Source organism: Arvicanthis niloticus, chromosome 13 (assembly GCF_011762505.2).
Source record: "Arvicanthis niloticus isolate mArvNil1 chromosome 13, mArvNil1.pat.X, whole genome shotgun sequence".
In the NCBI taxonomy this organism is placed as follows: domain Eukaryota; kingdom Metazoa; phylum Chordata; class Mammalia; order Rodentia; family Muridae; genus Arvicanthis; species Arvicanthis niloticus.
The window spans coordinates 29992023-30019814 of NC_047670.1; the positions used below are offsets into that span (position 1 = coordinate 29992023).

Genomic DNA, 27792 nt, shown 5'->3' on the forward strand with positions numbered 1-27792 from the left:
GAAGTCAAGGCAGTAGAATGAGCATCAAACAGCAGGTCATATCTGATAGTTTATATTTCTGTCACTGATGAAATGAGCCAATTTAAACCAGATTAGATTAAAGACAGGCTTATTGGGAAGCTCCTCTCAGATGGAGGCCAGGAAAGTCACCATGGGGAAAGGGGAAGTGGTTGGGGAGAAAAAAAAAAGGGACGCATGAAAAGAGAGAGAGAAGAAAAGAAGAGAAGAAGGAAGAAGAGAAGGAAGAGGAGGAGGAAAAGGAGGAGGAGGAGGAGGAGAAGGAGGAGAAGGAAGAGGAGAAGGAGGAGGAGGAGGGGAGGGAGGAGACCAGCCATGAGCACATGGAGAGGGACAGGGAGAGGGGAGAAAGGAGAGCTGTGACAGAGATGGAAGAGACTAAGAAGAGCAAGAACAAGAGAAGAGGGAGTGAGCAGCCCCTTTTATAGTGAGTCAGGTACACCTAGCTGTTGCCAGGTAACTGTAGGGCGGAGCCTAGACAAAATGCCAACAGTGGGGCTTTCAGGGTGGTGATTGAGGTTTAGTAATTATAAAGACACAGAGCCACCCATATAGTTTAAAGCTGTTGGCCTGTTTGCTGGGGCAGTCTCTCAGCTAGCCCATCTAATTTAACCAGACTTCTCGGTCATTGTGTCTTTCCACAAGGTTCTCCCTGCCTATCTCCCTGCTCTGTTCCTGTCTCCCTTCTGTGTCTCTCTGCCAGGTCTCTCTACTCCAGTTCCAAGTGGCCAACCAACCTTTTAACGTGCAAAACCACACTCTTGACTAGTACAGTTGTCATTGGAGGCCACGGGACTTTCACTAGGGCAGCTTGCCTTTCTTTTGGGGGCAGGTAAGGAAGCAACATTTACATATCCTGTTAGCCTGGCACCAGCCAGCTCAAGTAACAATTGAGAACCCTGGGACACACTTTTTCATGGCCAGTAAATACAACGTTTGTGGGTCACCCCATCACACAATCAGCTGGGTCTTCCCACATCAATTATCTTAAAGATATTCCCCAACAGGCATGCCTGAAAGCTCGTCTCCCTGGAGATTCTAAACCCCCGCAAATTGACAGTTAGCATTAATCCTCATGCTTTTGCTGTGTCTTAATCTTCATTATTTTATGACTGTCTCCAGCATTAGATACTTTTTAGAGTAGCTCGCCCTTCATGGCGTGATACTGTCAACTGTCATGATTTTCCTTGGATCTCTCCATCTGGTCCCAACCTTTGTTATTATTGCTGTTCTTCATCTTAGTGTTCCTAAGGTTCTGTCCTGGGAAAGTATCTTCTTCACCTTACTGTGAACTGTAGGGAAAGAAAATACAGCACAAATTTATTTATACACGTTCTAGGCAGGAAACTATAAGTGCTTTCCACACAATAGCGCATTAAATCCTATTAGCAACCCCACAGCTAGGAACTGTTCATATCTCTGTATTTTATATGGAAGATCATGTAGTTTTGTTCATTAGTAGAACTAATATCACTGAGTAGTACCAATTTTTAATGTTATCCCTGTATATCTACACACACACACTCACACACACACACACACACACACACACACACTGTGAATGTAGGAGGGGGTACTTTATCATTCTGCCCCCAAAATTTTAAACTCAAGCTTCCCAGTAAATTTAAGAGTTCTTTGACTGGTTATTGAGCTTTACCATGGTCAGTACCTATTGTAGTGCTGAATTTATAAAGTAAACCAAAGGAGAAATCTCTGACTTCATCAAATTGACTGTCTCTTTGGGGATATGAACTGTATTCCGCGCCCCCTCCGAGTCCCCTTCGCCCGTGAAAGAGACACGTGAGGCAGTGTTCGGGTAGTTACTACAGTGAGGCTTTATTCTTGTATCAGCAGAAGCGGAAGACACCAAGCCCGGAAAAGGCACTGCTTATATGCACCCTAGAGTGGCGTGTTCACTTCTGATTGGCTATTCACTCATCACCCCATATTACACCCCGGGATGGGCAGTGGCTTGGCACACTTTCGCCTCTTGCACCTGCGCAGTTTAGTTGTTTACTTGTGGGAGCACCGGATGCCAGCGCCATCTTGTAATGGCGAATGCTATCACCACTCGCAGCAGCTCCTAACAGAACTGTAAAACAAAATAGAATTAGATTGCGATAAGCAAAAGAACTGAACATAAAAAGAATCAGGTAGAGAGAAGCAGAAGACTGCACCAGGTAAAAAGAGTAATCTTACAAAGGTGCCCATTACAAATCCTTGGAGACTGTGAACATCTTAATGAAGCATATGGAAATGAGGATTTTATAGATAGGATTAAGTTTAAGGAACCTGACATGCTAAGATTACCTAAAACAATGTGCTCAGCCCCAGTTTAGTCACTGGGGCCCTGAACCGTCAGAGACTGGGTGACTATGACAATGAATGAAGCAGGAGGCGTTTGAAAAATGAGAGCCACCATGGCCCGGCCTATCTTTGCAAGCTGAGGGATGGGCCACAGGATGATAATACATCATTTTCCAAGCAAGTGTTGCTTATGACTGTTGGACCCTGAGATCCAAACTGGGAAGATGCGCTCTCACAGAAACACTCACGGACAGGTGGTTCAATGCAAAAGCAAGAGGTTTATTGATCCAGATCCAGCTGGCCATCCTGCAAGTGGAGCCACAGTGACCCCGAGAACAAAAACAGGCACCTTTTATATGTTTCTAGAGTATAGGTCTCAGGTAATAACATGAGTTGGTTATCTCTCATTGGTAGAACTCATTATTCTTTGAATTCATTGGTGGCCCAATCTTTGGTGGGAAGAGATCTTTGGTGCTCAAAGTGGCGGGAAAGAGTCTCGCTCTCTGGGACGGCTGTTGTTCCTACATGACCAGTGAGAAAATGTGGATATTGGTCATCCTATAAACACAAGGCACTGGGTTTCTAGTGAAGTGAGCAGAAACATTCTCCAGGACTTGGGAGAAGCAGCATGACGTTGCCAGCAGTTCTACGTCTCTGCAGCAGCTCGAAGCCACCGAATGCTGATCCATTGTTGGGTGGTTTGAGTAAGAGCATTCCAATACTTGGGGATTTGGACAGTAGTAGTATTTGTTTAGGGGACACTTAGGGGGTGTGGTCTTATTGTAGGAAGTGTGTCATTAGAGGTGGGCTTTGAGAGTTTGACTTAATGCCATTTTCAGTTGATATTTTCTCTCTCCTCTCTCTCTCTCTCTCTCTCTCAGACTGGACTGATCAACTGAGACTTTCCCTGATTTTGATGAATGGATATGGAACATAGCTCCTTTTTAAAATCAGAAATAGGCTTGGCAGAGCTTGTAATGGCCTGGGAACAGGGCCTTGGGGGAACTGCTGCTTCAGTTTCTGAGAAATCAACTTTTCCTACCTTAGAGGCTGTAGTTATGGGTTCAATAGTATCAAGGCCACTGGGCACTGGGTCTCTGATGTACTTAAGAGAGCTGTGTTCCCCTTGTACAACATGGTTTGCTTTAGCCTCCCACTGCTGACTTATTCCCAGTGCGTGACAGTTGTTGCTGCTTTTGTCCCATTTCTTCCCTAGATAAGGTGCTGTACTTATTACCAGACTTGTTAGCCATAAGGCATAGCTCGTGAAGACCTCTTGACCCCAGCTTTTATCTTCTCTGTCTTTTATCTTACCTACTTTTCTCATCCCCTGACACTGCCCCCTGTCACTGAGAGGATCTGATGGTTCTGCGCTCTCTCTCTCTCTCTCTCTCTCTCTCTCTCTCTCTCTCTCTCTCTCTCTCTTTCTCTGTATGTGTGTGTGTGTGTGTGTGTGTTTCTTGTTAGATGTGAGCTCTCAGCTTGCTGCTCTGTTGCGGCCCGAGCTGCCCTACTTTTGGGGGCCAGAAATGTTGAGAACTGCATTACCCCACGTTTGGGGCCAAAATGTCTCAGACTTCTCTGTCAGTGTTTGAACCCTTACTGCCAAAGCCTTGGGGACTATATTGTTAGAGCCTGCACTCCCCCAAGCTGCTCCAGTCTGCGAGTCTGGGTTCAGCAAGAGAGAGAGAGTGAGGACAGACACGAAGAATGGAGACCAGACAGAGTGTGATTCAATCCTGTTTATTCTTCAGTCTCTCTTCTTCTCTCCAAATCCCAAGTCTTGAGTTCCTAGTCCCTAGTGCCTCCAAGTTCCATGTTACTTCTTCCAAGTGCCTAATGTCTAATAATCTTTCTTCCGAGTTCTCTAATCCAAGTGTCTTCTTTCTCAATGCCTAATTTCTACTAATCTGTTTCCTACTCCAATTTGTACTCTCTAACCTAATTCCTAGTTCCAAGTTGTACTCTAGTTGTACTCCAAGTTGTACTCTCCTAATGCCTAATTCCTAGTTCCAAGTTGTACTCTCTGAAGTGTCTGATTCTATGATCTCCAAATTGTTCTCTCTAATGTCTAATAGCTACTCCTAAGTTGTACTCTAAGTTGTTCTGTCTTAATGCATAATTCCTACTCCAAGTTGTACTCTCTGAAGTGTCTGATTCTCTGTTCCTAGTGTCTCTCTGAAGTGTCTGATTCTCTGATCTCCAAATTGTTCTGAACTCTCCTGTCTGCCTCTCGCCTTTTATAAGTCTCACTTCTAAGCCAGGCCTCTAAGTCATGCCTTTAATCATGCTCTTAGGCCTTGTCTCTAAATCTGATCTCCAAGTCACGCCCTTAAGTCACACACCTTTAAGTCTCACACACCCAAGGGGAAATCCTGGGTATCTAAAGCAAGATGTTATCAGAGTGTGCTCAGCTGTTATAGGCTAATGCAATCAAGTTTCTGGTCAGGGTATATGGCTCAAGATGGCTGCAAGGATGATAGCCGCTTTCTGTCGGCTCCCCACACTGCTCTAGCCACCATCCCTCCGTGCTTTTATCCCTCTGAAACCATTAGTTTGGAATAGTGGCAAGTAGTAAATAGAATAAGGACTGTCATGGTTAGGATTTTATTGCTGTGAAGGAACACCATGACAAAGACAATTCTTATAAAGGAAGGCATTTAGTTGGGTCTGGCTTACAGTCAGAGGTTTCTTGTCATCATAGCAGGAAGCATGGCAGCGTCTAGGCAGACATAGTCCTGGAGAAGGAGCTGAGAGTTCTACATCTTGATCCAAAGGCAGCCAGAAGACTGTCTTCTACAGGTAGGCAGGAGGAAAGCCCACCTACACAGTGACTTGCTTTCTCTAACAAGGCTACACCTACTCCAACAAGGCCACACCTAATGGTGTCACTTCCCATGGGCCAAGCATATTCAAACCACCACAGCCACTTTCCCCAAAATCTTTATTTACTTTCCAGTCCTCTGAAGCTGTGAACATGTATCACATGACAAGGAGGCTGGAGATTAAGGTAGTAAATAAAACTGAAGTTGCAGGACAACATTTAACCTTAAAATCAAAAGGTATCCTGAATTATTCCAGTCATTCCAATGCAAATGTTAAGATCCTTGACTGGAGAAGAGAGAAGCAGAACAGAAGCAGAGGTGGAACTGTAAGAGAACCTTGAGTGAGGAATGTTTTCCATCTATTTTCTTCTGTTCTCATGCATGTTGGTCAAAGACTAATTCCTCTTTTTGTAAGAATGTATGGTGTCCTCAAATATGGTAGAAGTTAGGTTTTGAGCTAGTAAGAAATCACAAGACCCAAAATGCATGCAGCCTTTAGAAGCTATAAAAGACAAGAAATTGGAAAGTCCCTGATAGTTTAGAAAAGAACACAGCCTTGCCACCACCTTGAAGTTGGTTTGGGGATCTGAGCTCTAAAAATGTTAGTTTGGGATAATGCTTTCTTGAGGCATTAGGAAAACAACAGAATGGACAGCTTCTTTGAAATTTGATTTTTTCTTCCCTATTTTTGGAAATGGCAGAAGCTCCACCCATTTATTCGGTCAGATGTAGGTGCTTTCTTAATTCCTTCTTCTCCAGATGCATCCATCTACAACAACATCAGGTTCTGTAGATTTTCACTAAGTCATCCACTGTGTCCTTCACTAATTCAGATCACCTGCATCAAAGGGAAGCAGCATTTACCCACCAGCCACTCTCCACTGAACAGTAAGGGTCAGTCTCCTGCCCTGAAGATTTCACGTTTAGATCTTTCTCCTTGAAATACTTCTATGACTTGCTTTGTCCCTCACTCAGAGCTTCCTTCCATGGTTTCAGATCCTCCATTGTTTGCCTGTCTTGCATCATATTTCCCTGACACTCGTCATAATAAAAGCATTCCCCCAAGTGCTGGTGATAGCTTCAGGGTCTCCAAAGCTACAATCTGGGTGTAATTAGCGCTCCATTTTCACCTGCCTTTAAGACCAAGATTACTCCCTTCTTCTTGTACCAGGTCCACTAAAGAGTTAGTGCCCTCATGTCAGGACCTTGGGCTTTCAGCCTAATACAGCCATCACGGCCATTAATGTTTATTCTCCATGGGGGCAGGTTCTACTGAATTTTTCACTATGCTATTTCTATCCTAGGGGACAACATAGGTAGGTGCTAAATAAATGCACATCTGCTGATGCATGACCACTTGAGCAGCAGATTAACATGCTTGAAATCTCTACAGTGTTTCCCCTGACATTTCTAGTGGCCATTTTCTGGGAAGTCTGTATCACGTACTTCTCAGGATGTAATCATTTTGACCCTGTTACCAATTTTCACATTCTTGATCGTATTTTTTTTTTTTTTTGCCTTTAAAATATGCAGTAAGCCATAAGAGAAAGGTTCCCCCTTCTTTTTATTTTATAATTGTTTTTGCATTCCTCATATTATTTGAAAATTATTTGGTAATTACTTTTTGAGCCATTTCAATGTGCCGATCATTAAATCCTAAGAGCATTAGGAAGTTAATAAAATAAAGCAAATTTGTTTTTAGTGAAATTGCATTTTAGCATGTTCATAGAGTAAGGGGAAATCAGAAAGTAAACAGAACCACATTGTTAGACAGTACAGCAACCTTCCTTTACTTGATGTTTGACATTTTACATTGACTTTATGTAGCATAAGTCAACTATGGTTCAAAACCATATGGTTAAAATTTCTAGAAATAATTGCCAAGTTTGAAATAACTGTAATATATTGCTATACTTACACGACCATTAATGTCTTACGGTGTCTAGTATCTAATTTACATATTAATATTTTTGTAGGCACGTATAGGAAATGCAGAGAAGTATCTGGAGTTGGATACTCTGCAATTTCGGACTTACATTGGGGTCCTCCTTAGGAGGGATTATTACTGTAGTTTCACAGTCAGAAAGTAGTGCATGTCTACAGGTGTGTTACTTAGAGGAACTTCGAAAATACTCAAGCAGGGAACAAAAGCAATCCAGGCAGTGGGTTACTTGTTACCCTGAAGCATACAAGAACAGAAATCATGTTTTCTGCCTTTGAACAGGTTAATTCAAGCCCTCTGAGCCTGCATCCTATCTGTAAAAAGACAGTAATTAGACATGCCTCGTGGGTTTGTTATGAGAAAGAGTGATCTGCAAGAACACAACACAAGCGGAGAACCACCTAGACACACACAATTTAGGGCAGACTACACACAGACAGACTTGGGAAAGCCCACCCAATCTATCACTGGTACCGCCCTCTGAACAGAACTCTACTTCTGATTGGTTCCTTTCCTGTCCGTCTTGCCTTTCCGAAGCGCGTAGCCCAATCGCGTCAGGCTCCGCGTGGCGCCAGGCCCCTGGGTCTTCCGGTACAGCGCTTACGTCACGGCGGGCGGAAGTGGCGCCGCTTGTTTGAAATCGGCAGGGTGGGCTCGCGGCGGACCGGAGACGCTGGGTTTGCCATGTCCACCCCTCCGCTGGCGCCCACGGGCATGGCGTCCGGGCCCTTCGGCGGCCCGCAGGCGCAGCAGGCCGCGCGCGAGGTCAACACGGCCACGCTGTGCCGCATCGGGCAGGAGACCGTGCAGGACATCGTGTACCGCACCATGGAGATCTTCCAGCTGCTCAGGAACATGCAGGTGGGCGCCTGGGGTGACAGAGCTGGTGAAAGCCGGCCTCCGCGGGCGACCTCAGGGTGGCCGTGTCGCCTCTACACCCCAGGACCTCAGCATGTGTCTGCTTTTGCCCTGAGAGACCGCTTGTGTGGAGGTCCCACCTCCTCCTTACCCCAGACCTGGAAGACCTCAGGCTAGCCATCCTGCTTTACACCCTTGGTTGCCAGCACGTGTCTGTCTCACGCCCTGGAAAACCCTCAGGCATGGACACACCCCCTTACACCCAAAGTCCGCAGCATGCATCTGTCCCCTGCTCAGGGATACTTCAGGTGGACACCCCATTATACCCAATGTCCCCAGCATGAGTCTGCCTCCTGACATGAGCCATTCCAGACATGGTCACCCCTATTTTCCCCAGAACTGTACCCCACCATGCGTCTCTCCCACAACCCAGCCCTGTACCGGCTATGCTCATTACCCCCAGAAGTGTTACAAGCATGTATCTGTCCCTCTACCCCAGGGAGTCATCAAGTGCAATCCCTGTTGCCACCAGCCCCAGTCCGTAGGTGCCCATCCCTAAAGATCTCGGGCTTAGTTTGTGGCATTGAAGTCACTTTTTCTAGATTGGACCAAGTTTTATAAACATCCTGTTTTTCAAAGTTCAAATGGATCACATCATACGTGCGTTTTAAAATTACTTTAATTTTTTTTAGAGCGAAGTTCCTTCTGGAGGAGATGCCCAGAAGCTGAAGAATTCAGACAATAGTTTACCCCCATTAAGCTGTGCTAATGTAAATTTTTGACATATGTAGGAATATACTTGTGACCTCGTCATAGTCACAATAGTGAAAACAGACATTTTCCAAGAAGTTTTCCTTACACCCCTGTGACACGTTTGCCTGCATCCCCACGGAGCTACTATTAGTTTGTGTTTTCTAGTTGTATGTGATAAGCATCACACAGCCTGTGATCTCTGTTGGGCTAGGTTCTTTCAGCATATACGTATGTTATTTTTTTTCTCTTACTACTTTGTTGAGTGAGTACGTGGCGGCCTTTTCCTTTGTTCATCTGTGGGACCTCTTATAAATAGTGCTGCCCTTACAAATCATGACCAAAAAAAAATTTTTTAATGGGGTTTTGTACGGGAATGTGTTTCAGTTGATTTCAGAGTGGAATTACTGAATCGTGTGTGTGTGTGTGTGTGTGTGTGTTTGTGTGTGTGTGTGTGTGTTTTAATGTGTGATCTATTTGAATCTCCATCAGAAAGCAGTCTCTGAGGGTTCCTGTTTCACTCTTTATCATCATTTGTTACTGTTGTATCTTTACTTTGCCGGCACTTCCTTTTCTTCAAAACTTCCTCTGAGGAGCAGAGGGTTTATAATTTTGAGGGCATCCCACTTGTGATTTGTTCACAGTTCTTGCTTCTGGTATCAAACTTAAAATTGAGAAAGCAGTGGAAGTCTCCTGCGGATGTTTTGCTCTTTGAATCTTTTTATAACCTGGCTAAATTCTGAAGGGATGATCTATGGCAATCAGTTGGGGTCTAAGTTCATCTTTTGGCTTCAGATTGTTACGGTACAGTTTGTTTGTCATTCTTAGTGCTTGCTTATCCTAACACTACGAGATGCAGTTCCCCTCACGACGGTCAGAGAGGTAAACTGACTGCTCAAAGCTACTCAGCATAGTATCATTGATGCCATTTAACTGTTAATAATTTTTACTTCTGTGGGTGCCCTAAAGAGTATTTTATGGCTTTTGTTTGTTTGCTTTAAGAAAAGATCGTTGAGGTTTTCATCTCTGGTTTTTATAAAAGTGATTCTGTTCTGTGGGAATCTCTTAGTACTCTGTGAGTGACTCTGTGAGATGTTTTACAAAGATAGTAACATGATAAGTGGACTCAAAGGAGAAGTTTGAAATTCTTTGGGAGTTTCAAGTGAATAGATTCATAACAAAATGACTGGAGTATGGATTGTATGATGTCTCTGAATTCAGCCGGCACTGCGTTTCTTATATTTAGCCTGTTCTGAGCCAGCATCTGGATTAGAGTGTGCAGAAGCAGGTATGGTCACAGATCACTAATCACCTGCCAACTACTCTTCTTGGCCAGGTACATAATTGTATGAACAATTTCAAGAGGTATTTTTATTCCTATTTTGCAGTTAAGGAAACTGAGGATCAAAGACAGCATAAATGGACCACCCACCATCACAGATAACTCTAATAACTTGTTACACATTGTTGGTTGTTGTTGAGCCATCTCTATTTGTAGCAGAGATAGAATTCAACTCCATCACCTGCAAGAAAGAGACTTTCTGAAAGCCCTGGCCCATAACCAGGCTCCAGGTAGATGTGTTTTTCTAACTGGCTTATAAGGGCTGCAAGTTACCTGTCTACCTTTCAGTTTGTGTCCAAACTCATCTCCAACTCTGGGGGATGTTACAGTGGTCCTAAAAGGCAACGACAGAGTGGCCTTTGAGTTCCAAAAAGTCAGAAGTGATGATACAAACAGATGATCTTAACTGTGAACAACATGAGCGTTCATTTAACCATGGGCTGCTTATCCAATTTCCATTATGCATGGTTCATATGGATATGTAAGTGGATATTTTAAGGAAGAATGCAGCTTACTCTTAGCTTTTGCTTGTACAGAACTTTCATTACAGCACACTGTTAACATTGTTCTGCTTCATTTTTTATTAATCTTGTATGTATTCACAGGAGCAAACCCTATAAACAGGGATATCATGCCACAGTTTCTGGCATCCTCTGGGCAAGTGGAGATCTTACCCTGCTCCCAGCAGGAGGGAGTACCCTACCCATGCTATTGAAAATACCCAGATTTCAAATCATTAGTCCATGAAAATGCATAGTTACACACTGGTACACTTACTTCTCAGCATTTCTTTGTGAAAAGTGATTCTTTGTGTATTAGCTGTCCTTTAGGTGCTCAAGATTCCGGACACTGTAGACTTTTCTTAGGAAAAAAAAATTAGCAAACATTTTGAAAGAAAAGTGTTCAAAGTGTTAAGAAGTATCTCCCCAGATATCCCTGAATACCAGATTAAGATTCCCTGTGGAAATGGCATTGCTTTGACTCTGTTGGTTATCCTTTTAATCGTTTATTTCATGTTTTGACTACATAATATATTCATAATTTAGAAATAACAACAAACTGCAATGAACATTTCCCTCCCTATTCCCTGTCCGCTAGGACCTAATCCCTCCCTGTAGGCAATGGTTGTTAATGATTCTTGCTGTTGTTCGTAGTTCTCCTTCAAATTCCCTTTGCATATTTAATCAAATCTGGCTATATTTTGTCTCATCCCTCCTTTTTGCACAGATAACAGTATATTGTGCACACTCCTTTGTACTTTGTCTTTTTCATTTGACAGACTTTGGAATTTATTCCTATGAGTATAGAAAGTACACTCTTTCTTTTATTCTCTTTCTTTCTTTTCTTTCTCTCTTTCTCTCTTTCTCTCTCTCTTTCTCTCTTTCTCTCTTTCCCTCCTTCCCTCCTTCCCTCCCTCCCTCCCTCCCTCCTTCCCTCCCTCCCTCCCTCCCTCCCTCCCTCCTTCCCTCCTTCCCTCCTTCCCTCCTTCCCTCCTTCCCTCCTTCCCTCCTTCCCTCCTTCCCTCCTTCCTTCCTTCCTTCCTTCTGTACCTCTGCATTATTCCACTGCAAGGATCCGGAGTCTTAATGCTGCTTTAAAGTTCTCACTTTTATGCTGGAACAAATGATAGTGTCTCACACAGAGGAGCACCTGCAGCTGGTGGGAGGTTTTAGCAGTAGCCAACTTAAGTGAGCGTGAGCGGGCTCACAGGGGCTCACAGAGAAGGAAGCAGCAGCCATGGGTCTTTGCTAGGACCTCTGCATACATGTTGTGGTTGTTAAGCTTGGGATGTATGTAAGTCTCCTAAAAATGGGCGTGGGATGTCTCTGACTTGTTCAGGATTGATATGAAGCAAACCTTCATATCAAAGGTTTATTCCATTTCAGAATAAGTGTTCTTTGTTTACTTGTCCACATACATCTTAGATCTAGAAAAACAAGAAAAACCTGTTAGTGATGTTATTGGTTCTTCAGCCTAGAAAACCTGACGCTGTCATAGTGACCAAAAACATGGAATGTCCTTTTCTTGTTTTGTATTTTAAATTTTTATTTTTTTGTCTTTTCTAAGTTTATTCTAGGTTTTTTTATTGTTGTTGTAATAGGTCCTTGCTTTTCCATTTTCTTTTGAAAGCAAGGATATTAAAACTTTCTTAATTTTATACTTACCTTCTTATGAGATTCTTTCATTAGTGTGGCTTTTTACAATGTCATTTGTAAACAGTGATCACTCTGTTACTTCATTGTTAGGGCTTCAGCCTTTCTTCTGTGGTTGCCCTGGTCAGCTCCTCTGCAACAGAGTGCGTCAGCCGTAACACTGGTCTTAGTAGATGTCTTTTCTGTCCCAGACCTTAGTGAGAATTCCTCCAATATCTGCCCATCAATCATGATGCTGACATTATAATGTAAATATGTTTTTCATATCTGGGGGAATTTTACTATAAGAATAGATGATGAATTTAGTTGAATGCTTTCTTAGTATCTGGGCATGTGATATATTTATGAGGTTTCATCCATATTCATGAGGGAGATGGTTATTGATGAGCTTTCCTCAGCTGAGTAGCTGCACCAAGGCATGCAGGAGAGATGGTAGGTGCTATTACCATAAGTTCTGGAGAGTGTGGAGGCCTCATCACTCATGGTCGCTGCCACTCTTGCGACCAGAGCAATGCTTGACACACGCAAGGTGAGTGGTAAGCTGATGTTGTAGAAAAACCAATATCCAAACTTCCTACGTGGGCAGATTTCAGGTACGTAATTCGTTGCATTTCAACAAGATTGCTTTTCTTCATAATAAGACTCATCAATCTTTTTGTACCTGATGTAGACTTCTTGTGAACACATAAGCATAGACCTAGGGGTGAAATGCTCATTAGAATTATTCAGACTGTGCACCAAACCTCGTGCTAAACATGTTCCAAAGAGGAGATCCAGTTTTTTTAGGTAGAGCATATGGGCAAAAAACGGCAAGCCCAGTGAGAAGTCCTGATGCCTGATGCCGGAGCCTGCTGAACGTAATCATCACACCCCTTCTCATTTAGACAGGAAAGCAGGGTCCTGTAACAGCTCCTCTGTCTGGTCAGTGCCTGTTAACATCTGTATAGAAGCACGAACCCTTCCAGTACCATCTTATTTTAAAATGCTGTCAACAAAAGAGCCTCTGGTATTTTATCACACTTCATTGAGGCATTGTAAAGTATATCAATGCTGAGGATCCCTAAAACTAGAAGTAATTCACAAATTTCAGAAGCTCTGTCTCCTGAACTGAGAAGCTGTAATATTTACAAAAGGGACTGTGGGAATGCGAAAGAGATCATTCAAGCCCATTCAGATTCCATTTGTATGTGACTTTGTAATTATTTCAATGAATACTTCTGACTTCTTTGGGAAAATTATGTCATTAATTAATTAGCTTCAGTAGTTATGCCCCTGGCACTTATACCTAGGACCTCGTGTATGTGTGGCAAATGTTTTACGAGAGTTGTATTACCTGCCTGCCTTTCACTTCTTGTTTTGAAACACGACCTCAAATTTCCCCAAGAAGGCCTTGAGTTCACTTTATACATAAAGTGTAGCAGGCTGGCCCTGAACGTGTGATCCTCCTGAGAGAGCTTACAGACATATGCCAGACAAGGCCTGGCTGATTTTTGAATTAAGAAAGTTTGATGACTTGGAAGAGATATGATTATAGTAGTTATTTGTACTGATTTATTAATATTATTCTAGTATATGTTGATTTGTATCCCTATCTTCTGTTAATTTTTTTTTTCAATGAACTTTGGTGGTTTATGTTTTAGTTTGTACTTTGTACATCTTACTCTCTATTGTCACAGTTAAGATATTTTGAAAATACTTTTGGAAATATGAGAGCATATTGTTCTATTTATGCAACACAAAACTCTAAGCTTTTAGATACATATATGTAATATATATAAGTGTGTGTGTGTATTTATATATAAATAGATATAGTTCCTGGGCAAGTTCAGTACTAAGATTGTATATTTATTGACATTAATGGACTGAGGCATTTCAGCTGTGACCAGTCGGTCGTTTTACAAAACCTTTCTAAGGCTCTTTTATTGCAGTGAAACATTGAGCTAAGTTGCTAAGAAATTGATGTGGATTATTGTTAAAACTTCAATATTTTTCTTGTTTTCTTTTGCCTGCCAAGCTGCCAAATGGTGTCACTTACCACACTGGAACTTACCAAGACCGGTTAGGAAAGCTGCAGGACCACCTTCGGCAACTCTCTATTCTCTTCAGGAAGCTACGACTGGTCTATGACAAGTGCAATGAGAACTGCGGCGGAATGGATCCCATTCCTGTTGAGGTGAGTGTTTCTACGGTAGGAGTGTGCACGTCAGCGCTGAAGTGTGCTCAACACATCTCCTTTAGCAATGTTACTCACTTTTAACATTATGGGTTTTCCTTCGCGGAAGAGATACAGATGTATATTATTTCATTAATGATTTTTGTAGCATTTGTTTTCCAAATTCGTTTTTGCGATATTTTTTGTGTTTGCTTATGATTTTTTTTTGTGGTTTTAATGACAGTGATTTATTTTATTATTCTTAGAAGAAATACTTCTTATTGGCAACTTTTTAACCATTGCTGAGACAAGCTGAATTTGAGTAGAATTTCATCTAAATGGTAACAGCTAAAAATCAGAAGTTGATTAAAGACAAAACAGGGAGTGATGAGCCGAGTCGAGGCCCACAGTTGGAGATCTGTCTTGGAGGAAATACATATTATTAGTGAGAAGAAAGCAGTGACTGGGAGGGGAGGTGAAGAAGGGTTGAAACATGTCTTCTGCAAGAGACCAGAACACGTACAAATGATAAAGGAGGAAAGATAGATGGAGAGGTTGGAGGACTACATAGCAGGCAGAGGAGTTGGTGCGAGGCTGGATGCTATCTTCAGAGAGCTCTGTAGTAGGGGAGGACAGACGAGGGGCTGCTTGTCCATCTGGGTCAGTTATATATGTGTCAAGAATACATAGCCGTTTGCTAGGTGGACCGTACAGTGACTGTTTCTTTATGACAATATATGATGGTAGAAAATTTCCTAATGTCAGCCACATTTACAAGGAGTTTCCTCTAGGAGGCTCCATCATAGGCCATACATAATTAAGTATATTTCTGTTTGAGGTGTCATTGGTCTATAAAATCTTTATTGTATATGTTTTTTTTTTTTTTACTACTAAAAGAGATTAAAACAAATAAGTTATGCAGCCCCTTAAATTGTGAGTGACATTGATGACATTTGCATCATCACACATGTCCTCGGGAAGTCCTTCCTTCTAGAGTAGAGGAAAGCCTGACTTACTTTGAGTAGACTGAGACGTAACAGGAGCTACGTCTTACTTGACATTAGTCTCTCCATTTTCCAGTCAGCATCTAGCAATTGCATATTTGCAGACTGGATTCATAGAGGGTTAGTGAATATGTGACAGCCAGTAGATTTTTGAGGGAGGATGAGTCTCGTTATTATTGTTGTTTTCAAACATAGTAAATTTTATTGGGATGCTAAGGTCTTTTGATGGTTAATCCTTTTAACCTATTTTAATTGTTGAAGTTAAAATATAATTCCATCATCTTCCCCTTTGCTTCCTCCATTCCTTCCCATGTACTCTGCCACCCCCACCCCTACCCCCACCCCCACCTTGCTTCTTCTCAAATACATGACCTCTGGCCTCTTTCTTCAATTGTTTGTATATATGCTTAAAGCTGAAATCTGGTTCACAAAATACACTGAAATGATATGCTTTTAAAGCTGTGGTTTCAGGCTTTTGCCTGGAAAGAATCTATTTTTAAAGCATTAAAAAGATGTGAAACAATGAGTTCTAAGCAGATGCAGTCTCTGTAGTAGTTTAATTCAGATACTTGGCTCCCACTTCATACTTCTCCCTGTCGCTTCTAGCAACTGATTCCATATGTGGATGAAGATGGCTCAAAGAATGACGACCGGGCTGGGCCACCTCGTTTTGCTACTGAGGAAAGACGAGAAATTGCGGAAGTAAATAAGGCAAGTTATTAGTCTGTATACTTTATGTTTCAGAGTTCTTGATAAAAATTAGTTGCCTAGTATAACTGTAAAACTCAGTTTGAATTTTTGAATTGGGTGGTTGTGTTTTTGTGGCAGAGTCACCCCATTTAGAGCAAGGCAAGAAGTGCGACGTTAGCAGGACTGTCGTGTGAAATCGGGAAAGGTCATGGATTTCACTCAGCAAAGCTCTCCCAGAGCCTATGGGGCACTCATTCACAGCCCATTCACTGCCCCGAGCTGAACTCTGCCCTTCTGTGTGACAGCAAATAATGCAAAACTTCCAGCAGAAACAGGACTGCCTTAGCCTGTGACTAAATTACAGGTGTTACAACAGCATTATCCTACCTCCACCCCAGAAGCATCTCACTGAGAAACATTTATTACACAGAACATTCGAGAGAGCTGGGGGTTCATTCTGTGATGGAGATGTGTCCTTGCCCACCAAAGGCTATCTAATAAACTAGCACCCTGCGTTCTGCTTGATAGAATGTACCAGCGTGTTAACAATCCACCATTGCAAAAAAGAGCCTTCTGAGCCATACACAGGAAACTCAGTTCATGTACATAATATAGGCTGTCACTTACCTTGGAAAGGGTTTCTTCCCAGGCGGCTAAAGGCATTTGAAATACTCCAGTACACTACTCTGACTTAGTGCTTCAAACAAGAACACAGTTTCTTTCTGCCTTTTTATTTTTCATAAGTAGCCATAGTTTTTATATAAGTAGAGTATAAAAATATTCCTGTTTAAAATATATAATGAAATCTAGCAGTGTGTTTAATACTATTGTAGAAGTTATAATCATTTCAAAAAAACAAGTCCTCAAAAATGGGAGTTCTTTACAAGCTTGTTAAGAAAAACTTGCCTGATAAACAAGTGGCAAGTATAAAAAGTTCTGTAAAAGAAGGGATGAGTACCAGACTGAAACCGTGCAGGTACAACACTGCAAGCCATTGTAACTCTGCTCCAAGTTCTGTTCACAGGTGCAACAAGACCTGAGTGTATAGGGACTGTAACAGTGACTGGGCTTGTCAAAAATACCTAAAGTAATTTTTAAATGATTAAAGAGAACTTATAAAGCTCTTGGAGGAGCAATAAATATTATAAAATACCAATCTTAATTACTTTATAATTTTGTGCCAAATAATCCAAATCCTAGTAAGATTTAACTTAAAAGCGTGAACAAAAAAATAAAATAAAATAAAATAAAATGGAGGCTTTTAGTACCATACTAGGTGAAAACCAAGTAAAACCAAAATGAGACTTTCTTCTGAAAACATACAAAAATATACTTCAGCATCTGATAAATAAGATTAATAATGCAGGAATTTTTACTTCAAAAATTAAAAGTAATGTGAAACATTTTATAAAGGTATAAATAAGCATGTAATGCTGGCTCAGGAATAAACAGATTAGTAAAATAATACCCAGAAAAACAGCTTTTCTGATGAATATGAGAATCTAAGCTGACAGGAAAGAGATTATGTGGAAAATTAATCTTTAGGAATAGAAAATTAGGAGAATTAAATAACTTTCACACTACTGTATATGAAAATAAATTTCAGCATTAAGAATTATGTTAAAAAATTGGAAAAATAATAAGAAAAAAATGTCTCAAAAATCTTGGAGAAAGAAAAACAGGAGATAGGTTTAAATATTGTAACTTAAAAATGCATTTTTGAGAATTTCATGTAGTGTATTGTTACCATTTTCTTTTCCTTTGCCCCCAAATCTTCCCAGAGCTGCTCTCCAACCCTCTCTACTTCAGGTTCTTTCTCTTTCTTAAAAACAAAAGGAAAAAGCCACCGATTTCTCTTGCCAACTCGTCATGAGCACGGGACTTGCCCTGTAGGTGATGATACACGCAAGTGTCCACCCATTGGAGAAAATTAATTTCCCTCTCCTAGAAGCTGCTGTTTGCAAAAGATTCTTGGCCAGAGCTGAGACTTTGTGCCCACTTCCCATCCTTTGTGAGAGCATTTATACGTCTTGTCGGTGCTTTCCTAATCTCTGTGAGATGGTATGTGCATCCGCCCTGTTGTGTCTGGGAAAGCTGCTTCCTTACAGTGCAGTAACACTGCTCTTACAATGTGTCTGCCACTGTCTCACTTAGATCTCACTCTGAGACTGAGAAGAGTGTGATAAAGACATTCATTTTAGGACAGAGTCATCCAAAGTCTCACTCTCCACATTGTCCAGCTGTGAGGCTCTGTATTCATTACCATCCACTCTAAGAGGAAGCTTCCAGGATGAGGGTTGAAGATGTACTATCTGTGGCTATAGCAATATATTATTAAGAGTTTTATCGCTGTGTTCATTAAGCAGAATAATAATAGTAGGTTTTCTCCTGGCCCATGACCTGTTAGTCTCAGATTCCTGGCTTCGTTAACAATCTTGGTATGGGCTCTGTCTCACAGAGCGGCCTCCATCCAGTCAGAAGCTGGTGGTTACACCCTAGCATTCTCATAGGAAGGTCACTAGTATTAGCTCACAGAACCTCACAACCTCTTATTAAAGATGAACGAGCAATGAGTAAACAGACTGCTTCCAACAAAAGTAGAAGTAATTAGTCACCATCATGACAAAAAACTCATAGCACGAAATTGGTTGGAATGAGGAAGGAAGGGCCTGAGAAATGAACTTTAGATCTTGAAACTATGTTCATGCATCAAGAATTGTCAGGCTAGAGATGTATGTAGGTGAGAGATAGGGCACATGCCTACCAAGCACAGAAAGAAGGAAAGCAGGGAGGAATGGAGGGAGGCAGGGAGGGACAAGCAAGCTCCAAACTTTGTTCTGATCATGTTTCTCTATGTGGGTTTATAACTGTTTTATTGCTGTGAGAAAGAAGAAAAAATAACCATGCATCCTTTTACCTCAGTATTTTCTAGTGACAAATATTTTTTACAGTTCAGCAAATAGGTAGATACACAGATTCCCAAAAGTTTGTCTATTTTGCAGTAAAAGCCTGTCTCCATGTCTGCCTTCTGGTGACTTACCTCAGATTCTGTGTACTATAGTTACATTATTGAATTGCAGGTTCTTACAAAGAGGGAACAATTTAGATACCTTAAATTCTCTATTTAAGCTCAAGCTGTATTTTATGGAAGTTAATTTTTAAAAAGGAATGTGGGGTTGGGAAGGAAGTGTGTACCTTCTCTTGACAGGCTGGAGACAGCACCCACCTAGTGACCTCCAGCTTCTCTGTATTTTTTAGAAGTTCTTTGTCCTGCATTTTTTTTTCCTTTTGTGTTCATGTGTATATGTGCATATATAGACAGAGATTGTGGGTATCTTACCCTATCACTGGCCACTTTAATTTATGGTTGGTTGGTTGGTTGGTTGGTTGGTTGGTTGGTTGGTTGGTTTTTCAAGACAGCATTTCTTCAATGTAGTCCTGACTGTCCTGGAACTCTCTCTGTAGACTATTCTGGACTTGAACTCAGAGGTCTGCCTGCCTCTGCTTCCCAAATACTGGGACTAAAGGCGTGTGCTACCATGCATGACTTCCACCTTAACCCACAGCTTGGCATTTTGGCTGGAACAGTTGTTCACCAAGCCCACGGGGCCTGCACCTCCATACTAGGTTTAGAGATGTACATGGACACTCCTGACTTATGTGGGTGCTTGGGACCCAAGTGCAGCTCTTCATACTCACATAGCAGGCGCTTTACCCGCTATGCGATGTCCCCAGCCCCTGACCTATTTTTTCAGCACTAGAGAATGAGCTGACCAGAGGCAAAACCAAAAGGGGACTAAGGCTTGATTCGCTTTATATTTCAAACCAGAAAGATGAGAATAAAATTCATTGCTAAAAAGCAAGTAGATTGGAAAGATGTCCAGGTCAGAGGACAGTTTGGAGGAATGGGTTCTCTCCACCGTGTGGGCCAGGAATCAAATTCAGGTCCTTGGACCACGTCTTCAACACACAAGGTTCTGGCAGGTACTTACCTGAACTGTAGCAGCTTGTAACACTAGAATATGCAAACTATTTATTACCTGTTAGAACATGAAAATGAGTACTCTAAAATAACAGCCATGTCTGGATTTAATGCAGAAAGGCAGCATAAAGAATGGCAGCAGCAAAACAGAAAGACAGGCTTGGAAATGAGTGCCAAGGAGTTTTAGTTCTGTTTCTGGGGTTTTTTAAAAGTTTTCTCTTGAGTATATTTTTAACTTCTTATAATATTCAAGTATCTGTACACTTACTGTATGCCAAGTGCTGCAGACTGTGAAAGGCCTGCCATGCAGTAATCCAGTGTTTGGTGTGCCCTCCTGTGCATGGCAGATACGTAGATGGGAAAGTAAGACACTAAAGGAAGTAGCAGGGCTTTCCGTGCCCCTGGCATGGTTAGGGGAATATTTAAAGAAAGAATATTGTGCCATATTTTAATACATTGGCATTTAACTTAAATAATACTTCATAGCTCTGTATAATCAGTAACAACATCTTAAAAATATATCCAGAACATCATTATACCGCATGGTCTTTATTCTATATAAACAGAAAAGTAGTCTTAAACATGTGGTTTACTCTGGCTGCTTATCTTCACATGTTGTGTTACTGCTGTGTTACATAGCAGAGGCTGCAGAGCAGCAGGCTGACTTTGGTGAGTCTGGTTGCTATGGCATCTGCTACCAGTCCCATCATCCTGCTAGGAAACCTTGAGCCATGCACTTGGGTCCTCAGCATTTGATGGAAATCATCAGTAAGGGAGATGGCCTAGTTTATACGGCCTTCTAATAGTTAGGTTTCATTTTATTACTTATTTATTACAGTTTTATTTTAATATTTCACTGTTTGCATCTTGTTTTTAAGATCCTTAAGTCCCGTTTCCAAAGCAAAGGAGGAATTCTTATTTGAGACTATCTCTTTTGGGAACATCAGAATTTTCATTTTGCTTAAAAGTGCTCTGTTGATGGGAAATGAAATTGAAAGCGGTACTGGGTAGTATCAAAAGATTGACATGTAATCGAGTCCAAGCACTTGGAAATTAAAGCAGTTTTTATCAAGTGTCACAGCCTTTATATGAATATTAAATTACATGGTATGACTTAGCATAAACATACTTTGTAAGAATTTACACTGCTTACATGCTCACCTGTTAATGGAAAAAATTATGCACAGCTGATGGATTTTGAAAATAGCAGCTGTCAGCCTCTGTTAAAATCAATCAGTGGCAAGGCTGTATATATTAAATCTTATATCATGTCATGAAAATGTATTTACAATTTAACCACTAATAAGCTAACTGTCAGTTTCACTGGTGACAGTCTCACGGCATGTTTTGACTCCGGATATTTTACTTGTGTGCTACTTACTTAATTACAGCTTGGTCATTTTTTTAGTAAAACTATCCAAATACTTTGTATTTCAATTAATAAAAAAAAGAAAGTATTGCCCAGATTCTAGTGTTAGCTGGGAAATCCCTTTCATTCTTTGGTACACCTTGTTTTTAGGAGTTACTGTGACCAGCGTATCAAAGCGCATTTACAAATGAGTATTATTGAAATCGTCTTAGTGGGAGGGTTCTCGTTTACCCAGTGATGGTGCCATCGAGGGAGCTCTCTACAAATCTCTGGATACTGGTTGTTATAAATTCTGTTTTTAACTACCCAGGAACATGACTGTTTCCTATAGTTGCTCCTTAGTCTTTATTGCAATGTGAAGTCTGGTCTTGATTGTCAGACTTAGACGGTTCTTGGATGTTTCTGAAACTCAGGTCCATGCTCCTGCCCACTTTGAGCCTCACACGTGCAGGCAGCCCTGCATTTCATTGGCATTGTATGTTTTGCCCTTCAAGACTGAACGGTCTTCATTATCCATCAGCCCAGCCAAGTTCTTTCACTCTGCTCACCACCTGCTTTTGGAGATCCCAGGCAGATACTTTTGTTTGCTGACCTTTTCTGTCAGAGGCTGGCTCTGCCTTTTGAATGGCCTTATTCTCTACCAGCCTTACTAGATATAGTCTGCCTGTGTCTTCCTCATACTTGATACTGAGGTCCTGAACTTCTCAAAGGGATCACATTCAAGATAATGTTATGACTTATTAGTTCAAATTATTATTATTATTATTATTATCATCATCATCATCATCAATTATCATCACATTATTATTTTGAGGAAGGGTCCCATAACGTAACGCTGGTTGTGTTGAACTCAGTGTGTAACTGAAGCTGGTCTCAGACTTGCAGCACTCCCCCTGCTTCAGCATCTCAGATGTCTGGAATGCAGATGTGAGCTACTATGGTCCATTTTCAAAATTAAAATATCAATTCATATTCCTGTTCATCCTGTATTCGTTCTCAATTGCTCTTCCCTTTGATAGCTCCTGAAAAGTTGGAATTAAGAAGGAAACCATGGTAGCCAAAGTGTTTCACAGCTACAAGTGATGATTCAGTGCTGTTCCACACTCTTGAAGGACTATAAAGAGCAGCCACCTTGGAAGCATTGTGTAGCCATGTGTTAGGTTACTAACTCCAACTCAGTACTTTTCAGTCCCAAGTCTGTGAGGCTGACTATCACTTTATATGTGGCTGGCAGAACCTTAAGTCTCTACTCCATTCATATGTGAGGAAACCGAGGGAACAGTTTAGTGTGGGATCACATTACAGGTTACAAAGCTAAAGACGTCAAGAGATTGCAAGCCTACCAGCCTAACACATGCTCGGTGTCCATCCAGGTGGTGTGTCCCTGTCTTGGTCTTCGTGGTAGGAATACATTTTCCTCTGTCCCAGAATGTGGTTGATTTTATCAGATAGTATACATGTCACTCTCCTAACTGACTGCTGCATAGTCTCAGTGAGAATGTGGTTGATTTTATTAGATAGTATACACGTCACTCTCCTAACTGACTACTTCATAGTCTCAGTGAGATGGGTCATCAGAAAACCTGGTCCAAGAGACTCGATATATCAATCCTCCCTCCCAGAGATCCTTTGAAGTCCTCAGAGTCAAGACAGGAGGCTGTATAGCCGGATGTTTCACTGAGTCTTGTACTAACGTATTTCGAACACAAATTTAATCAGTATTACTACTATCATTAAAGTGTCTGTAATTGCTTCTGTTTTCTAGTGAAAGTGTTTCATGTTCCCTTTAGTGATCTTCTTCCTGTTTGTGACTTGAGAATCTAGATCCAAGTAATAAAAGCAGTTCCCTTAATCTCCTCTTACTTTTTAATGAAGTAACAAGTCTTTAGTCCTCTTCCTAGTATACATGTAATAGTTTACCTGAAATTAAATAGAGGCAATTAAATAGAGTACTTTAAAAATAATCTAATTAAGATATTGTATCTTTTAATTTAACGTTTCCCAAGTGTTACTGAATAATTATTATAATAATTGGTGAGGACGCTAACCAGCATCTCTCTTTGCATCACGTGTTACCTAAGCTGATATTTATCACATAGAACTTGAAGAAAGGATTTCTAGGATACCTGTGAACTGTACACTAGTAGTGCCCAGTAACAGAGAGGCAGGAGCATGTGGGAAGTGTGCATACATCTTAGCATAGGGAGCCTTCCTTGTCACTAGGCCATTTTCCTCTGCTCTCTAGAGATAGGAAATCTTAAGATGGGAAATCTTGCTACATTTCTGGAAGACTTAAGTTTGCATTAGCCATTGTGTTTTTATCATACATTATGTTTCTTATGTTATTAGCTTACATTCTGTGCCTATCATGAACATGTGTCAAATATTTACTTTGGTGTCAGGCAACTGTAATATTTTAGGCAAACAAAACCATTCAGTTCTGCCATGAACTCTTGTGAGTAGACTCAGTGATGACCTGCATCCTTTGGGTGGGAGGTGAAACAATTTGGCCAGTGTCCTCCATTTATAATTGATAAAGAGCCGAGCTTCTGACACCCATAGTGTCTAGATAGACAGTATAGAGTTAGCCACTATGTTCCACGCCCTTGCAGCATCTAAATACTAGGTTTATTAAAACTGATGTGTCACCGTCAGGCTGCATGTCTGCCTCGCTACTGGGGTGCAAGCAAGTCACATGGGAGGCAGAGCACAGTCTGATAGGAGAAGCTGCGAGATCTGGGATGGATGCTGTGGTTCTCAGTCTCCTGTGTACCCAGACCACGTTCCCACTGGGGACCTCAGGAGTTGAGAATGGAGGCCACAGGTCTGCCTTTCCCCTACATGCCAGCCAGGAAGGGGATGGCAGAACCCAGGATGGGGCAGAATCTGGTCTGGTTCTGAGTGTCGAGAGTACTGAGGGTCTGAGAGAAGGCCTTCTCTGGGAGATGCAGGCACAGCTCTTTAGAAGGATGGCCTTCTCCTACAGCAATCCTTGATGAAAGAGATACAGACTGTTTGATGGCGGATGTGAGTGCATACGTCTTATTCAGGGTGACCCAGGGATTAAATACATCTTTCAGAAAGGAATGCCGAGGAAGGGAAGCTCGTTGGCTAAACACTCAGGGCCTATCGACATACATCAGCCTGGAGAACTCCAGGTTTTTATTCTATGTGACTGGTCCTCTCTCAGTGGGTGTCCTGGTTACATGTTCCAAGACAGCTAGAGCTTGGCAGAGTGCTGGTTCCATGCTTACCTTTCTGTTCTCAATTCTGAGATTCCTCGGGGTTTTGAACCTGCTTCAACCTTACCAGTTCTTTTGCCTGGTGGCACGGTCCACTTACCCCACATGTCACATATTTTATAAAGGAGTGGGAGCAGGTGGCAGAGGCCTCTGTGGATTTGAGTTAGAAAGCAGAGTATCTGTCAGAGACTGGGATCAGAACAGGGTAGAAACTGACACTTTGAATGAGAATGGTTCCCATAGACTCATGAATGTCAGTACTTGGACCCTAGTTGGTAAAACTGTGTGGGCAGTTGGCCTTGTTGGAAGAGTCGTGACACTAAGGATGGGCCTTGAGGTTTCAAAAGACTCATGGCACTTCCAGTGTCTCTCTGTCTCTCTTCCCTCCCCCCTTCCTTTCATCCCTGAATCTACCCTCCCTCCCTCCCCTGTCCCTCTTCCCCCTCCCCCTATCTCTCTGCCTGGTAGTGGCTGTTCAAGAAGTGAGCAGTCAGCTATAGTTACAGCAGCATGTCTGCCTCCCTGCTGCCATGCTCCCCACCATGACAGCATGGATTCTAACTTCCTGGAGCTGTTAGCCTCATGTAAACTCCTATAAGTTGCCTTAGTCATGGTGTCTTATCACAGCAATTCAGAAGTAACTAAGACGGAGACCTTTTGTTTTACAGAACATTTGGGGTAGCTTCTGTCTGGATCATTAGGGTCCTAACTTGCTACACTTTTGTCTTCTAACGTCATGGTCTATATATTTCACATCACATTGTTGGTAAATCCTTTTGTTTTCACAGAAACTCAAACAGAAGAATCAACAGCTGAAGCAGATTATGGATCAATTACGGAATCTCATCTGGGACATAAATGCCATGTTGGCAATGAGGAACTAAACTGATATTTAAATCTCCTGCTCTACTCATGTGATATGATTGGTTTTTCCACCCTCTTGAATATTTCTTCCTTTGAAAAAGATTATTTATGTCTTTATTTTAACAGCTAGCTCTAAAGTTTCTGTTTTCACTTTAAAGTATTTACTAGCTTTTTTTTTAATACTGTGGATTTTATGAGAGATTATTGTAATACCTTTGATAGGGTTCGAGTTTTGGTTAATCTTCATAAATTGAAGAAATTTAAAAAATACAAATAAAAATTTAAATATAACCAGCTTGCTTGTTTCAGTTACCCTTTTCAAAGGCAAGTAAAGTATAAATATTTTAATACATTAAAAATACCAAACAAAATTTTTCTCTGAAAGAAAATTATTTAAAATAAAAAATATATTGGCTCATTTTTTTAAATTCAATTTTATTTTCAAGCCAGTTAAAATAAGAAAACAGTTTGTTATTTTAAAATTATTTTTATCATGTTCTTAAAATGTTTTTCTGAATTGAAATGAGAAGGACAACTTGAAGGTACAAATTGGTTGCAGATACATGCTTAGCTGCACCCTGCCTTGGGCCCAAGAGCAGGCGCCTTGACTATCAAAGGCATCCGGATCCTGAGTATGTTTAGAAACAGTGCATTTTTAAGAATTCTAATCTAGACTATTCTTTAGGACAGTGGTTCTCAACCTTCCTAATGTGTGACCTCTTAATGCAGTTCCTCAGATTGTGGCGACCCCCAACTCTAAAATTATTTTTGTTGCTACTTCATAACTATAATTTTGCTACTGTTGCAAATTGTAATGCCGTTATCTAATATGCAAATAGCCTTAAGGGACCCCTGTGAAAGGGTCATTCAACCCCCAAAGGGGGCTCAACACACAGGTTAACAATTGCTTTTTAGGACAGTACTTTTTCAGTCTACAGATCTGTCTGTGGTACGCTTTCCAGCCTGAGTCACAAATGCCTACCTGGCCTGACTTGACTGAAAATCCTGCTGTTTGGCTCTTGCTTGTGAATTAAGTTTCTCCAAAAGGTTACATAAGAAACTGACCAGCTTCCTCTGGGAAAGGGAACAGGGTTGGTCCAGGTCAGAGTTCAGAGTGTGCTGACCTTTCATCATCTATGCCTCTGCACCTTCTGAATGTTCTAGCCTGTGCAGATATGACCTGCTCAAAACCGTGCGTTTCATGCTGAGCTATGCAGATTGCCAGCGGTAGCAGGTGGCAGAGTCCAAGAAGACGTAAGTTTACCTTTGCTGATACAGTTCTGAGCAAGCCTGCTGGTGGTGAGAACCATAGGGAAAGCTCTGCATAGCTGCAACAGCTCAAACGTAACTGTGTGGACCTGTGACAGAGAAGAATGTAGTACAGAGGCCTAGCATAGCTGTACTCCACAGGATCTGTGGATAGTACAGTTTGTTAAGATACGCAGGATTTCTGTAGGTGTTCATACATAGCATAGACTGTGTGGCATTTCCCATTGTGACTTTAGTGCACTATTACACAACTGTTGATAATGAGGCATGCATGCATAGAGAATAGTATTAACCAGAGCTCCACCTGACTTGGACTAAACACATACCTCTCTTCAAGCAAAACACTTGGCTGTCTGAAGTCACACTTGTCCATATTCCCTCTAAACAATTCACATAGCAACCTGTTAACAACATAGGAGCCCTACTTACATTAAGCTGCACACTACTCTCTGAATAATGGAGGACATTTCTCATCCCTTTAATGGCCATCTTACTTAGACTCTTCAGTTATACCAAGAAGGTAGAAGCAGACAGATCTGGCTTAGAATAAAAAGGCCTAAACAGCCGAATACTCGGGGCCCTTGAGTGTCTTCACTCACGGTGTATTCTGGTGAATTCAGTTACTAACCTTTGAATAAACTTTCCGTGATCCTTTCCAGTCTGCGTCAGATTTTTATTTCATTCTTGAATAAGATGCCAAGAACCACGAAATACATGTCCCATATTGACCACTGGTAATAATGGCAATTGCTAGTGTAGAGTTTTATTCCTGACAACCATTATGGTAGTAAAAAAGTTGTAACCTAAGGTTTGGGTATTATGAATGTCTCACTCAGCCCCTTTGATCATCCACAGTGCCACAAAACCCTTCTCAGAAAGGCTTTGGGCCTCGAATGTAGAGAGAATATCTCTAATAGAGCAAAAATGAGTGTGGTTACACTGCTGTAGAGCTATAGCCCCAAGTTTTGGGCAGCTGCGCATTCTCCCTCTCAAAACTGGGGCTACTCACTCTCAAGTGCCTGTGT

The 27792-nt window shown here is 41.5% G+C and overlaps 1 protein-coding gene across 1 annotated transcript; it reads left to right on the forward strand.

Annotated features, from left to right (window-relative positions):
* The first annotated feature begins 7680 nt into the window (after positions 1 to 7680).
* Med30 (mediator complex subunit 30) lies at positions 7681 to 27425 on the forward strand. The gene is made up of 4 exons (XM_034516897.2): positions 7681 to 7953; positions 14210 to 14368; positions 15958 to 16062; positions 25423 to 27425. The coding sequence occupies exons 1-4, from the start codon at positions 7777 to 7779 to the stop codon at positions 25516 to 25518; spliced, it is 537 nt and encodes a 178-aa protein (XP_034372788.1). The 5' UTR covers positions 7681 to 7776; the 3' UTR covers positions 25519 to 27425.
* The last annotated feature ends 367 nt before the right edge of the window (positions 27426 to 27792 follow it).